Consider the following 15,517-nt stretch of genomic DNA (forward strand, 5'->3'; position numbering starts at 1 on the left):
CACAGCAATGGTAGACACATCAGGCATCATGAACATGTCGAGGCTCCTCGCTGTGTTGTTCCTATTATATTGTAGTTGTTGTGCAACACCAAAAAAGCCTAACATTGTATTTATTCTCACCGATGACCAAGATGTTGTACTCGGTGGCATGGTAGGTGAAAATTTGCGTCTGCCCGTCTTATAATGTCGACCTTCTGTCTGAGTGACTCGATCAGGGTTAAGTATGAATGGAAGTTATTAGTGAACTTTCTGTTGCTATACACTGGTGTTTTTTTTTAAATCTGTATATGATCTACACCTATCTAATCCACAGGTTGTGTACATTAATGCTTTTTTTCCCAGGAAATCTTTGAAGTCGTCATTTAATATGATACTCTTCGTCGATCGTTCCACCGGGATCACGTAGTCAAGGGGAAGGGGGGGGGGCGTATCTGTAGTGCAAGTTTTAATTAAATTTCTATTGCTTTTTAATTTCACAGACTCCAATGACAAAAGTAAAGAAGTTAATTGGTAGTGCAGGGATAACTTTCACCAACATGGTAAGTATAATACAGAAAATACAGTTAATATCTTGAAACGTTGGCATGGTCGTACAAAATGTAGTTCCTACTATGCTAGCAGCCACTGTTTTATACTTATTTCTCAGTCACCTTCAAGCCTGTATCAAGTGCGAAATGTATTCATCACACTATCAAAAGAAAATAGGTTGAAATTCCTTGCAGCTTTATTTATTTATGTGCCACAGATGGACATACTTTCTGATTTTTGTGCTTTCTAGTAATGACAGTTACATGGACCGAAGACGAGTGCTTTCAAATATTTGCAAATGTGAGCGTTTGCTTCTCATGAGATCTTCATCATGTATAACCACGGTTACTAGAAGTAATATCTAGTAACCGTGATATAACAGTATATGGTTATGAAAGCTAATGGTACATACCCTTATTCCTATAAATCTGTGATATTAGTAAACACTTTGTGTTATGATGATTCATAGTGTGGCTGACTTGTGTACCATAAGTGACAATGTATCCTTGGATAAACACAATAACATGTAGTGACAGCTGTGACTCAAAAATTGATGCATTATTTGTTATGTGCTCAGATTCTGTCCAGGGGTGAATAAATCAGTATAGACCTTGGTTTGTCCTTACTGTAAACCGTTTAATATTTAATGCTTGGAATTTCTGCAATTTGATGTTTTTATGGCAATGCATGAAGATTTCATAATGAAAAATTTCCCTATTCTTTGAGCACTCCGTCACATACATTAGTGAGGCGTTTGTATGATTGCAGATGCTTATGAGCTGGTCAAAATAGATTATTTTAATGTCACAAACAATAGATTTACACACAGGTGGTAGTGAGTACCTGTGTTCCAGTCAATGCTTGACTATGACTTGCATGCACACTAATAAACTAATTAGAGTTGTCAAGCAGTCATGAAGGTGTTGTACGGTAAATAGACTTGAAAAATTATATTTTCAACTTCTTATTGAAAACTACCTGCATACATGTAATTCATTTAATATTTTATTTGTAGGTACATGTACATTTGGCAGAATTTTGTACATTGTACACAACTTGGGCATCCATATGATCCCATTATTATGAATGATTCTAGACAAACGGTTTGGTAATTGAATTAAGGTGGGAGTGTCAACGAGTCAACGCTGACCGCAATGTCTTTATGTTGTTTGAAGAATGTTATGACTAGTGGCGAAGTCAGTGACTCCTGGCTTATTTATATTTAGTTTCAAATCAGGTTATACCAAATTTACTGGATCAAAGTGTTAGAAGGTCATGTTTTCAGTTTCACAATCTTTAAGTTGATCACAACAATTGTGCATCTAATATGGCATTGATAGATATCAGATATCTTGAATTGTTATGCAATAGAAAGTTGACACAGATAATAACTGACTTGATTGTAGTGTAAAACATTAAGATCCATTGATTTACATTACCTGATAGTTCTCTCCCCAATGTTTACCAGAATGTATGATGAACGCTGTTTCTTGGGGCATGCTATTTATTTTAGGGGATGACAGGGACCTTACTAGATTTTTTTGTATCACATTTTCTACCTCTCTTACGTAAAATACATTCTACGTATATGTAGGAATCATAAAAAAAATTTGTTTGCGTGTCTGCTCTCCTCATTTCGTCTGTTTCAGAATCCTGCACCCCTTCATAAAAATTAATTTGTACCAGACACTATCACCACTGTACTGTTATTGCAAGACACGGCTACAGTCCTTAGCATAACAAACAGAATGTTTTATTCCAAAGCTTAAGTGTTGCGCTGATGTTTGTCTAACATACATGTCTGCGCATGTACAGATCTTACAAGATTACGTCATGCTCATAAGTATACAAGGTTAAAGGTCACGACACTACAACGACTGTCAAAATCTTACCACAAAAATTATTAATATTGAATTCAAAAGATCAGCCAAATCTACTGTGCTACATTTGGTGATGGATTTGACATTGAGGAGTGCCAACTTCAATTTTATTCAACTTTATTAGTTTGTACATAGATCGATGGTAGTGAAGTACTTGTTGTCTCTGTGCTGAGTTTAAATAATAGTTGTCTGAGGCTTAATTCATATACTTGAGATCACCCAAAGCTTAGTTTTTGAAGTGCTTGGTTGATGGTATATCACTGTTAACCACTTTGAGTTAGAGAGAAACAAACTTTCACAAATTTTGTAAGTGAAAATTGGACACATTGAAATTTGTCTGGAGTCTTACAATATGGAAAGTCAGTGACTTTTTCAAATTGTTATCTTCTTATGAATGCCAGCAAATTCCTTGAAAATTAAGCGTTTACAATATACAACATGTGTTGCATGTGTTTATACTAGCCAGAAATCTTTGAGTCACAGTTTTACAAAATTGAATGCCGCGAGTGTGGTTCATGTTATCTAGTGCATTTTTAAACTAACATATAAGTAGACGGCATGAAGCCCAGTCACTGAGTCTCAAATGTAGAATACAGTTTCAAAAGTTGAAATTTCATGGTGAATGTTCATATTACAGTAACTACCATTTCATATTCTCTATTTTCGATGTTGTTGTGTAACTAAATAATTACACCAGTGGTGATGAGCTCATTGTTTTATTTATACACAGTGGTTTTCGTGTTCGGCTTGTAACAAGTTGTGAATTGAAGCTCTAAATCTGAACTACGATTTGTTTCCACTTTGTTTCAGTTCACCACCAATCCATTATGCTGTCCAAGCCGATCCAGTATACTTACTGGTAACTATGTACACAACCATGGAGCTCTCAATAACTCCATATCTGGTAACTGCAGCAGTCCACTCTGGCAAAATGGTGCGGAGAAAAGTGCGTTCATCACTTATGTAAAACAAATGGGCTATAACACCTTTTTTGCTGGTAAATATTTGAATCAGGTAAGAAAAGAAATATAAAAAAAATATTCCCAAGAATCTTATCAGTATTTTAATCATATTCTCAATATGCATTTGTAAAGTGAATTTCATGAATGCTTTTTTTTGAAGAAATTTATAAATATTTAACCTTGAAAAACGCTTCATTCAAATCCATAAAATTCATTGGCTATAGAATCCATTTTGCAATGCCTATTTATCTGTGAGTCTTTGCAGGCTTCCTTATTCATTGACTGATTTACCCTGCATCTGTTAATGCATTGTGATTGGTTGTTTTCAACTGCATTAGAAATTTATATCTAAACTTTTTTGTATTAAAATCATACATGATTTTATGAAATTTTATTTTATCATTAGAAAAAATTAATTACAGAAAACAAAATATTCTGTTGATTGTGATGGACATGAAACTTGTAGATTTGGTGGTGTCAAGTTTATCTCCTTTAAACTTTGCTTTTATAAATAGGTATATTTAATGTAGTTTTGTTTTGTTTTCAAATAAGAAGAAAAATTGAAGTATAGATGGTCTCAACAAATCACTAACCACTAATAAAACTAATTTATTCAATGTTCCTATAGGTGGTCATTTTGACCAACTGATCATTGGGTTATCAAGCTTAGATTTTAAAACTATTAGATAAATCTGAATTGATTTTGGAATCGATAAATAATAAGTTCACTCTGCTACAGCTGGTTATCTCTTTTTGAAAGCTTGATAACATTTAAGGTAGCAGGATAGTTTTTTTGCATGAAAAATGTAAACACCTATAATCGGAATAAATTTTACAAGAAACCATACAATCTATATATGTTTAGAAAGCTCTTGACTTGTATTTTCCTACTATTAATATTTTGTGAACATTTTGTTTGTTTTAGCGTCACGTGATTCTGAAAATCAGCGGGGCTGATAATTTAACTAACGTGAATAAAATTTTAATTGTCATCTCTACAGTCATTCATGCGATCAAAAACTTTACACTGTTTTGAAGCAAAGGTCATGAAGTTTAAATCCGTATTTCTATTTTTTGCATTAAGTTTTTTTTTCTTTCTGAAAATCACAAATTTCAAGCACGTTTTTTGGTGTTAAAGGGGAACTAAATAGAGCCTATTTTGGTGTTTGTATTTATCAAGTTATGTATATTGATAATAAATTTTAAAAAAAAATTTAAAAAAATGATTATCTTCAGAGTTATGATGATTTAAATATGAGAAATCATAAACCTGCGAAGGACTTCCGTTTGCGCCATCTTGCCATAAAAAAACGCCCTCATGAGGAATAAACAGGTAAGGTAACAAAGCATGATGACGAAATAGTATCTGATTAAATATAAGCAACTTAGGGAGCCATAGCTGGCTGGACTGGTGAATTGACTTCTAGTTTAGGTTGTTTCGACTTTTACGTTAATGTTATTTACAAGCGTATCAACATACAAACATTATGGATGTGCCATTGATCGAGACAGGCATTTTGTTTTGTTTTTTGTCTATCTAATAAATGCTGTTTCCAGTACTGCACTGTGCGGCGTGCAAATTATTCAAAGTCTGGATGCTGGAGTTTGCTATCTTGAGTTCGTAGGGTGGTGGTGGAAACATTTTCGTCCATGTATTCACGGGGCTGCACTGGCAAATCATGGGACAAGTGTCACAGGAACACCAAGCAGATTGTTCACAGACTTCCGTGTAATTTGAAATAAAACTTTCATCCGAACAAGGGGCATCGTCGACGATATACTCTCATCACTCACACTGGACTGATCTGAATCGTCACAGTATACCGTACTTCCCTGATCATAAGCCCGGAGGCATGAACACGTAAAGGAAAAGTAAGGGATGAGCTTGTACTCGAAGACCAACTCAGAAAAAATGATTTTCTTTTTGGGGTTAAACACTGTAACCATCTTGCAAACAACGAAAAATTATCCAAAAAAAATATTCGTTCACCACGCCGGGCTCGGGAAAATAATACTTATTTTTGAAAAAAAATGCGTCATTGATTTGAACGATACTTACAATGAAGAAACAAACATGTTCATAAAAAACACACACATTTTATTACAATATGATTTACATACCGTCTGAATTTACGGTGAAATAATGGGTGGGTCTGTGAGGAAACGGTGGACGAAGGCGTTTATCATTATCTTCGTTTTGGTATGTTTTCGATCGTACGCAAACTCTCAACGCAAAACAATTTTCCACCATGAGGTTTTTCAGCACGATTTGACCTGGAACAACTTCCTTTGACATAACAGGTCATGTCTTTCATTAACCAATCAAAATGATGTGTCGTAATGATGAAATTTTCCGATTATTGACGATGATTTTTTTAGCGCAATGCGGAAGTGAATTACCGCAATGTTAAAATGCGATCTGTAGCACTGATTGCAACGAAAAAACGATGATTTTTTTCCCTAAAAACTGGCAATTCGCAATTTCCGAAATATAAACGACGGTTAATAGTAACCGTGGGTAAACTGAGTGTGGAGGAAGAATTTAAACACCTTTCTCGGTCGCCAACATGTCTCATCGTTCAAACCCTAGGCCTTTCATGATAGTCTCAAAGTAAACCATGCCCAATATCCAGGTACACGCCTTGACGATCACATTTTTGGCTTTTCGAAGGCTACTACTCAAAGAAATATGGATTACTCCAGAATTGCAACATTGATGTTCATCCTGAGTAAATGACAGAATAGAAACGATGCGAATCACGTTGTGTATGTTCGCCATGCACTCTGAACTTGAAATTAATGCGAGTTTTCTCATAAAACTAAAAGCATGAACCAAACTAACATGCCAATCACAATTATTATGAAATGAAACACACCTTTTACACGCATATTTTAAAGAATATCGTCGACGCCCAGTAAAAACACTCTGGGCTTATAATCGTGAATGCCCTCAACTCGATAAATACCAAGTAAAAACATAGGGATGAGCTTCATACTCGGGAGGGGCTTACGATCGGGGAAGTACGGTACTTTAACGCAATTGGGCTTTCACTCTCAGAATACTGTGGTTCAAACGCATAAGGCTCTAACCCAAGTTTTAAAAAGCACATTGTGCATATAAAAGTTGAGTTTATACTAATAGTACACAATGCTTGGCAGCGTGAACGGCTATGTACAATGGCGTATACGAATGCGATCAGATACTAAAACGTCATAGCTTTGAAAAGTACCCGGATGTTAAATATGTTCGTTCGTTAATTATTCCCCTCCATGAATGGCCTCCATGGCAAGCACTTCAAATGCTTATCCAAGCTACAGTTATAATTAAAACAAAATTAAACCACTGCAATATTATTTCGAATACAGTTTAGAATATACACAACTATAAATTAAGGCCGCATTTAGGTTCGCTTTAAAGTTAGAGTATACCGGTGGTTTGCACGAGGTTTATGAAAAAACGTAATAGAATTTTGCAAATATGCAAATACGGATATGAAGCCAACATATCCAAGAGTAAGAAAAATTAAACGGCGACATCGTAGTGCTATTCACTGAAACGCCATTTAAAATTAGGTCAACGGTAATTGCCAAAAACCGAACACCGAGAAATCTGCACTTTTATGATTTCAAACTTCAATCAACGTTAACTCCCGTTTTAGGGGCAAAATTTACATGGACTAATTGTAAATGAAATTCTTTGAAAGTTGTTTTCGGGAAAAATCATGAACCGACATTTATATCTGTGAAAAACTTTGTTTTTTGGCCGTTTTCTTTCACGCTATGGACGTCATTCATTAAAGCTTGGATTATGCAAAGTGGACGGTTCTGTTTGCGAGTAACAAACAATACAGACACTACACTTGGCAGTTGAAGTGTTTGCAAATACAGTGTATTTATTTTTGGGCCGTTGTGTTTGTAAACTTATTAGTTCAAGCATGATGCCACGAGTTTCGAAGTCTCCTGGAGGCAGCTTGTACATACTGGCGAAAGGGTGTACCCGTTACTGGTTGAGGTAACCCCTAATAGCTTGACAGTTTCACCAGAGCACGCCGTCCCTTTCCAGTCGCTCGCATTCCAATGGCAGCCTTTCTATTTATTTCGAAAACTGACCCCTTCTTTCGGGATGACGGGAAGCTTGGCTGGCTCAGTTGCGATCGAATACAATCTCCTTGCGTGCAAAGAAATTCAAACTGACTGCCTAGACCGTGACGCCTGCGCTCCACTATTGAGATATTGCCTACTTTGCAAAATTGACAAATCTCTTTTTCTAGGGCGCCATTCAACAGTGACATGTCAACGAGTCGAATCTCGCCGTCTTCAAACGATCGGCCGTGACATTCACTCTCACTTTCTTCTTCTACGTCGGAAGGTAACAATATTTTCCTGCGAGATACAGACATCTCTCGAACGTTTTGAACAGGACTCTCAGTGTCACGGTAAAACTTTCTTCGCCCACTTCATGGCTGACACTGGTTTCGACGGGGAAATCCGTTCTGTACGAACCCAGCATCGTCTCTTTCAACATATTTTTTGACAGGAGTGATCATTCTTTTGACGTTTTTCTTCTTTCTTCCTTGCTTTCTTTTTCTTGGAAATTTTCGCGTGCTTACTATCTCGTCCATAATTAGTGAATGACAACTAAACTAAAGAATTACTGACAACCCTCTCCTTCTTTGCATATTTTGCACATTAATGAAGGAAGCTGCCCTGTTTTTTAATTGGTGTGAATAGAATAATTGTAAAATGTGACCCAGTGATGTATGCCGGCATGTAGCATTTCCTGTGCTATTAAAAATCAAATCCCGCAAAACAGAGTTTTACCGTCGCAGTAACCTCCGGTCTTATACTTGTAGATGAATATCTTCAAACTTTAATAAAAAAACTACCTAGATTTTAGATGATACTTTTATTTTTTACCGAAGTCGTACGAAAAAGTCAACCCTTGCCTTGCGTGAAACACTGGCCCACTATCCGATGTCAAGACTCGGGGGGGGGGGGGGGGGGGGGGGGGGGGGTCACGCTACTATTTCGTTGCCGTGCATTTTGTTCGCATGAGCACATTAGATAAAACAACCAAGTATTTATCAGACAGATTTATTACATGTAACATAATTTACGAATTTAGAAAAACCTAAGCATGCAAGTATGCCTACTTGGTGAAAACTCCTCTGAAAAATGGATTATATAAACCAGGTCCAAGCATATTCTTATCATTGATCAACCTTTACATGTAGTTTGTGGCCTGTTACCAGAATTTTCATGCAATGCATAGCCACCACAGATGACCGTATTTTATTGTTTGCAACCATATTTTGTAAAAGGGAGCCCCCTCCTCCAATGTAACTGCATTACTTCTGGACTAGGAAAGTATCCCCGTGGTTATACACCTTTCAATGACAAAGCCAAGAAAAAATATTACAGAAATTTATTGCAAGTTTTTATTCTGTTAACATATAATTACATTGAAGTGGTACATTCATGTACTTTTTTGTTTATTCAAAATTTGTTGTTCAAAAGCGATTGTTTTGTCTTTGCTGTACTTCCTGTCTAGAAAGGCAGCAGTGATCACATCTAATCAGCTGTGTGTAAACTACAAACATATATCTTATCAGTTGTTTGTAAATAGCAAATAAAGAAAGTGGCTCAACTTAAAACTATTTACCCTCAGTTCAGTTATGTTTGTAAACCATGCATATTAATGAGATGCACTAGTTGGGTGTACACTGGATAAACAAAAACTTGGCCATTTGTTTGCACACAAGAAAAAAATCAGTTTACTTGTACAAGATATTTTTTTTTCAATAAAATAAAACCACCAATGTATGTAGCATGCCTTAGGGAGCTATTCGTGTGATTTTCAAAAAAAAATGTGAAAAGTGCCCAAAAAACTATTCTGCTACCTTAATTCAATTCATTGTTTCACCTTAAAAAATAAGGCTTCATCACGAACTTATGGTGACATGATGAATAGTCATTATGGAATGAATTGATTTTGATTTATTAAAGATTTATAGTTGTCAATATCTCTCATACTTTTTGTTAATCATAATTTAATGGATTATTCAGAATGACAGAGCATGTTTCATTTTGTATATTTTCAGTATGGTGATAAAGATGCTGGTGGTGTTGAGCATATACCTCCCGGCTGGGATTGGTGGAATGGATTAGTAAGTTGCAATTTTAAAATATATTTTTTTGGTTTTGCTTACCTGATGTCCTAAATGTCTCTCTACTTTATACAATGTAAAAGGAGAAATATTCGTCATGTTTAAATTTGGATTTGATTTTACAGCAAGTGTAAAAAGAATCAACGGAAAGTTAGCAAACTCTTGAAAAAAGTTCCTCTGATCATTGCAGTATAGCAATGGACTTTATTAGTCCCTGTTTGTACGAAGTTGTATGATTACCTTACATATTGGGTTACAGTGCAACCCATATTTCTTTTGGAGATACTTGAACAAAAATACCCGACTGACTGTGTTTTTCTTTAATGCTATTTCCTCTGAAAGATATAGTCCAATTCAGTTTAAAGTTTCCACGTAGGTAGAATACTGACAGTAACACAATCTATAATCTGTGTTAGTGTTAAAAAAACATTGACCTTTCATTTCTACACGTTACTTGTACTGAACATTTACATCGACCACAGCTAATACTAAACAGGGACTATGCATTATCAATGCTTGTTACTATTACATTATTATTGCTATCAAATGATCTGATGTTATTAAAATAATTTGCTACAGGTTACAGAGCTACAACAGTGTATGCATATATTATAATAATAATAATGTTACTTTCTTTAGGTGCATAACTCTGTGTATTATAATTACAAGTTATCAGTAAATGGTACAGCTGAAACACATGGCCATGACTACAAAAAAGACTATTTAACAGACTTAATAGTGAGTATACAAAGTACAGAATGAGATGAAAGAGAGAGGTATATGAACAGGAACTGTCTGTCCCAATTACTGTAAAATGACTAATTTTCACTGGGTTTAAATTTCACTGATTTACCATTTCAGGCACATTCAATGGGTTTTAAAATTCACGGTTTCGTCATTTAGATAATGTGTTCTATTCTACATTTTACATATTCACTGGGTTTTATTAATTTAGCGCATTTTCCAGTCAGCGAAATGAGCTAAATTAAAACCCAGTGAATAATTACCCCCTTTACAGTATTGTTGTGACTGTCTACATCATAATTTTCCCTGAAGTTACACTCAAAACAATTCCTATCTGATAATGATATAGTTACTTCTCCTCTGCCAACATGGCATTTGAGCATGGTTCGTTTGGCTATTAACTGTTGATGAGTCATGGCAATTCAGATTATTATTAATTTCAAATTGTGCAACATTTGCATACATGCTATACAATGTAAAGTATGATAATTATTTAAGTCATTTAAATTGAAATATTATCTTGTCATGTACTAAAAAATTAAATATTAAGTATATAGGTGGTTTCATTTGGAAATAAGGCAGACCTTAATAGGCTTACCCAAATTATAGGCTTGACTAAATTTTGTGTGTAAATACAAACATAAATATTCAGGCCAGCCTTAGATTCATGAGTTTTGTTGCATAGTTTCAAGAGCTCTTCACAAGAGGAAAAAATGACAAACACCACCAGACTTTCTCACTCAAATTTTATGTGCAATTTTTTTTTTCTTACAGTCTTCAATATATTTTTGGAAATGAATCCTAATTTTGGAACCAACAAAATTTGAGTCAATTTTCAGTTGTTACTCAAAAAATTTGGCTATTTTTGTCCTAATCTTTGAAAGGAATGTGCAGACTATAAACAGGACTATTTTGTGAATTTGTGATGAAAAGAGGGAACTGGTGGTGAAAAGGTTATATATAATATATAATATATAATATATATAATAAAGAATTCCCAATGGTACTTCCAAAGACAGCATTACACACAAAAAGATTGCAATCCAGGGAATATTTAAAAGGAGAGAATGACAGCACAAGTAAAAGGAAAGTTGAAACAACTGTTACAATAATAGTGTCAGAAAGAAAGTCTTGCAATTTTTTTTTCATGTCCCCAAAACTATTTGTGTCCACAAAATGTCTTGTTACTGTGGCCAGGTATTGTTCAACATGACAAAAGTTTAAAACAATCCAAATTCAAATTGAACCAATCATTTGTGTCCCTTTTGCCGCCATTCGCGATTCAAATTAGTTGGGAGAACTAAAAAACGACTTAAGACATTGCTATTGTGATGATGGAAACTACTACAAACAACACTTTGAGGTTTGCCATGTTGGACACTGATATAACAAATCTGCATTCCAAAGAGACAGGTAACAAACAATTAAATAGTGGCTTGCCTTAGGCATGCTAAATGTGAAACAGGCTTAAGATCTCCTTTTCTCCTTCATATTGTTTAATAATAGTTTTAAACAAATTAAAAAAAAAAATTAGTTTATAATAGTTTCAAATGTTAACTTCATAAACCTATGACCCCATTTTTAGCTCCGCTGTCGACTTTGTCGAGCGGAGCTTATCATATGAGTGATTGTCCGTCGTCGTCCGGCGTCCGTGTCAATGTTTTACTTTTTCGACTTCTTCTTGAAAAGTGTAAGCCTGAATGCTTTGATACTTGGTGTATATGTACCTTGGGTAGACTTCTCTTAGATTTGTTCATTTCATGATGATATCTTTAATTCTCTAATTTTGGTGAATATTTTTGTCATTTTTGGTAAAAAGTGATATTTTCGACTTCTTGTTGAAAACCGCAAGTCCAATTGCTTTGATATTACATATAGAGGTATTACATGTGGTCCTCTATCAGATTTGTTCATTTCATGATGATATCTTTAATTCTCTAATTTTAGTGAATGATTTTTAAATTTTTGGTAAAAAGTGATATTTTTGAATTCTTGTTGAAAACAGCAAGTCCTGTGGCTTTGATAATATACATATTGTTCATTTTCTAATGATATCTTCTGTTCTTTAATTGAAATGTGCATTGCTAACAGTGGAGCTGTCTCAGCCGACAGGCTGCTTGTTTTGATGTCCCCAAAACTATTTGTGTCTACCAAATGCCTTGTTCTAGTATCCAGGTTTTGCTACATTTAAAACAATCCAAATTCAAATTGAACGAATCATTTGTGCCCCTTTTCCCACCATTCCCAATTCAAATTAGTTAGGAGATTTAAGACACTAATATTACAATGAGGTGACATATGGTAAAAATAAAAAGATATATTAATGTCTTACACGTATTAAAATATTGCCAATATTTTGAATCGATTATTACTGTTTTCTCAAGAAACAGATTGACAGTAATTTTCATGTTTCATTATTTTTGTAAAGATGTATTTGCTGACTTAATATAATGTTTTACAAATGTGCAATATTAGGTTACGGTAGTTATATTTCTACAACCTTAACTATAACTATATCATTGTGACTCAACAAAACACCATGCATTTACCGATATAATACGAAAAATTTGTCTTTTCCTAGAACAACAGGGCACAGGATTTTCTGACAATACAGCATGAGAATTCCAAGCCATTCTTCATGATGTTATCCACCCCTGCCTGCCATGCACCTTTTGACTCGGCCCCTCAGTTCATGAAGAACTACACTAATAAACGAGCACCAAGGACTGCAAGTTACAACAAACACGGCAGTGTAAGTCTTCTGTTTAATGATTTTATTCATACAGTGTAATGACTCATTTTTCAAATTATGTTTTTAGTTTTATTTCCCCGGGCCAATTACTCACCATGCATGCACATATACACATGCAGCTGTGTCATAATCCAATTCAATGTGGCCAAATGTTGACCATTATTTGACTTGGTTTGTCCAATGAACAATATAGGTTCGTGCATGATGCACATCAAACTCTGTTCCAAGGCAATTTTTCGGAAATGCCTTGACTAATGACATTCTATACAAATAAACTGGCTCCATGCAGTTTGTATCATACAAGTGTCAGTCATAATATATAATAAGACATGAATGTCTAGTACATGTATTTGATATTATACCATATACCAACAAGAAACGTACATCATTTACCTGATGTAATCTACCATTATACATGTACTTATCACACAAACATCAATTGATACATTTAAATAGGTTATTGCTGTCATAAGCAAATACACAGAGTTGTTAACTTTCACACATTTTTCACACACCCTTCGAAATGTCTTTAGCTCATAAAGTAATCACTTCGAAAAAATACCAGCAGGGAGTGTCATACTATATGCTTCACGTGTAACATGTCTATTGTTTCCAGTGACACGTCTATTGTTACCAGTGACACGTCTATTGTTACCAGTGACACGTCTATTGTTACCTGTGATATGGCTAACAGTTACGTTTTACTTTTGTAGGATAAACATTGGTTGGTAAGACATCAAGTTACACCCATGAAAAATGACTCTGTAGAAAACACTGATGACATATTCAGAAAACGGTATGTATAATTTTAACAACTACTACATCTTGTATATGTTATTGTATTTCTGTGTATGGATCAGATTATGTATATTTTCTTATCATGTTCATTTGTGGATGACATCACCTTTATTTGATAATAATGTGTGTATGTTTTCCAGGTGGAGAACACTGTTGTCCGTAGATGACATGGTGGAGAATGTGATCAACACGCTGTCCAAAAAGAAATTATTGAACAACACATACATAATATACTCGTCTGACAATGGATACCATTTAGGTGAGAAACTGCCTATACACAAAACAAACATGACATACTAATTACACACTTATATGTACCACATCTCATATTTTTCGTAACTTGGTTATATACATTGATTGATAATAAATAATTTCATAACGATTTTGAAAATGTTGAATAAGTTTTGTGTACACCTAACCAGTTTTTCTGTTATCTCCTTAACCAGGTCAGTTTTCCATGCCACGTGACAAAAGGCATCTATACGAGTTTGATATCCGGGTTCCATTGCTAATAAGAGGTCCAGGAATACCAGCAGGCAAAGTCATCGATGAACCAGTATTAAATATTGACCTGGCTCCAACGTTTATCGAACTTTCTGGTCATGAAGTACCCTCTGATGTTGATGGTATGTCTTTGATTACATTGTTGGTGAGTCTGATTTAAATATAATTTATATACTCAGATTTTATTAGTAATTTAACCTTTTCAGCACCAAATCCCTCTTTTCATCGCAAATTCACAAAATAGTCTAGTTTATAGTCTGCACTTTCCTTCAGAAGATTGAGACATGAATGGCCAAATTTTTACGGTGATGGTATTTCTTCACCCATTGTTTCTCACAGTTTTGTTCAGCGTATACAAAATACTTGATATTCATAGAATCCTAATGTTTCAATTGATTACCGGTATATTGGGAACCTCAGTTATCACATTTTAGTGAAAATTTTAGATATCTTTGATGTACTTCTATCTAATTTGTGCATTTTTTGGCAAACCTCGATGGTTCAGTATGATTCATAAACAGTGGACTATATCAGCCCACAGGCTACTTGTTCTTTTTTGCCAGCCTTGTAGAACACTAAACAATTGCAATGAATGCCTTGAGTGAGGGAATGCCACATATCAGTGAATCCAGTCATATAGGGACTATTGTAACTGTTCCTCATGAAGTCACTGCAGTATAAATAAATTGTGATAATGAAAATTATATTTATATAAATATAAAATGATTTTGCACTATTATATAATACCGGTATATATAATTTAATAAGAAGTCAAAGCAGCTCTGGTGGTAGCTAATGTGAATGCTAATGTGTCAGCCTGAATATATAGAATTGAAAGAACATTTTGAAAAAAATAACCATTGATCCTGAATTTATATTGCTATACTACCTTTAAAAAACATTGTACATTGTGGTACTCCCATGATGCATCTCACTTTATTGACATTAAAGGGTTGTGTCTCATTCCAACATGGGAGTACCATCATTTCAGTTCTTATTTTATTTCTTATATATTCAGAATGCAATGCCATGCACACAATAAGCTTACACAATGTTGACTTTCACTTTAAAATTAAATAAATATCTGCACAATAGCATGACTGTTTAAATGTAACATGGCACCAATCTGCAACTATACCACTCTCTATCCCACTACTATATGCAAGCTATAAGTTGATTATT

The 15,517-nt window shown here is 34.6% G+C and overlaps 1 protein-coding gene across 2 annotated transcripts in view; it reads left to right on the forward strand.

Moving 5' to 3' along the window:
- The window catches only part of LOC100369601 (N-acetylglucosamine-6-sulfatase-like), a 23,278-nt gene continuing 7,761 nt past the window's right edge, over positions 1 to 15,517 (forward strand). For both annotated transcript variants that reach the window (XM_085496963.1, XM_002731644.4), the window contains exons 1-9: positions 1 to 151; positions 480 to 539; positions 3,219 to 3,422; positions 9,472 to 9,537; positions 10,177 to 10,275; positions 12,863 to 13,033; positions 13,747 to 13,829; positions 13,972 to 14,090; positions 14,278 to 14,480. In XM_085496963.1, coding sequence (XP_085353089.1) covers positions 8 to 151; positions 480 to 539; positions 3,219 to 3,422; positions 9,472 to 9,537; positions 10,177 to 10,275; positions 12,863 to 13,033; positions 13,747 to 13,829; positions 13,972 to 14,090; positions 14,278 to 14,480 — 1,149 coding nt within the window. In that variant the 5' untranslated portion in view covers positions 1 to 7. The remainder of the gene's footprint in view (positions 152 to 479; positions 540 to 3,218; positions 3,423 to 9,471; positions 9,538 to 10,176; positions 10,276 to 12,862; positions 13,034 to 13,746; positions 13,830 to 13,971; positions 14,091 to 14,277; positions 14,481 to 15,517) is intronic.

The sequence above is a fragment of the Saccoglossus kowalevskii genome, chromosome 3 (assembly GCF_978046115.1).
Source record: "Saccoglossus kowalevskii chromosome 3, keSacKowa6.1, whole genome shotgun sequence".
Lineage (NCBI taxonomy): Eukaryota > Metazoa > Hemichordata > Enteropneusta > Harrimaniidae > Saccoglossus > Saccoglossus kowalevskii.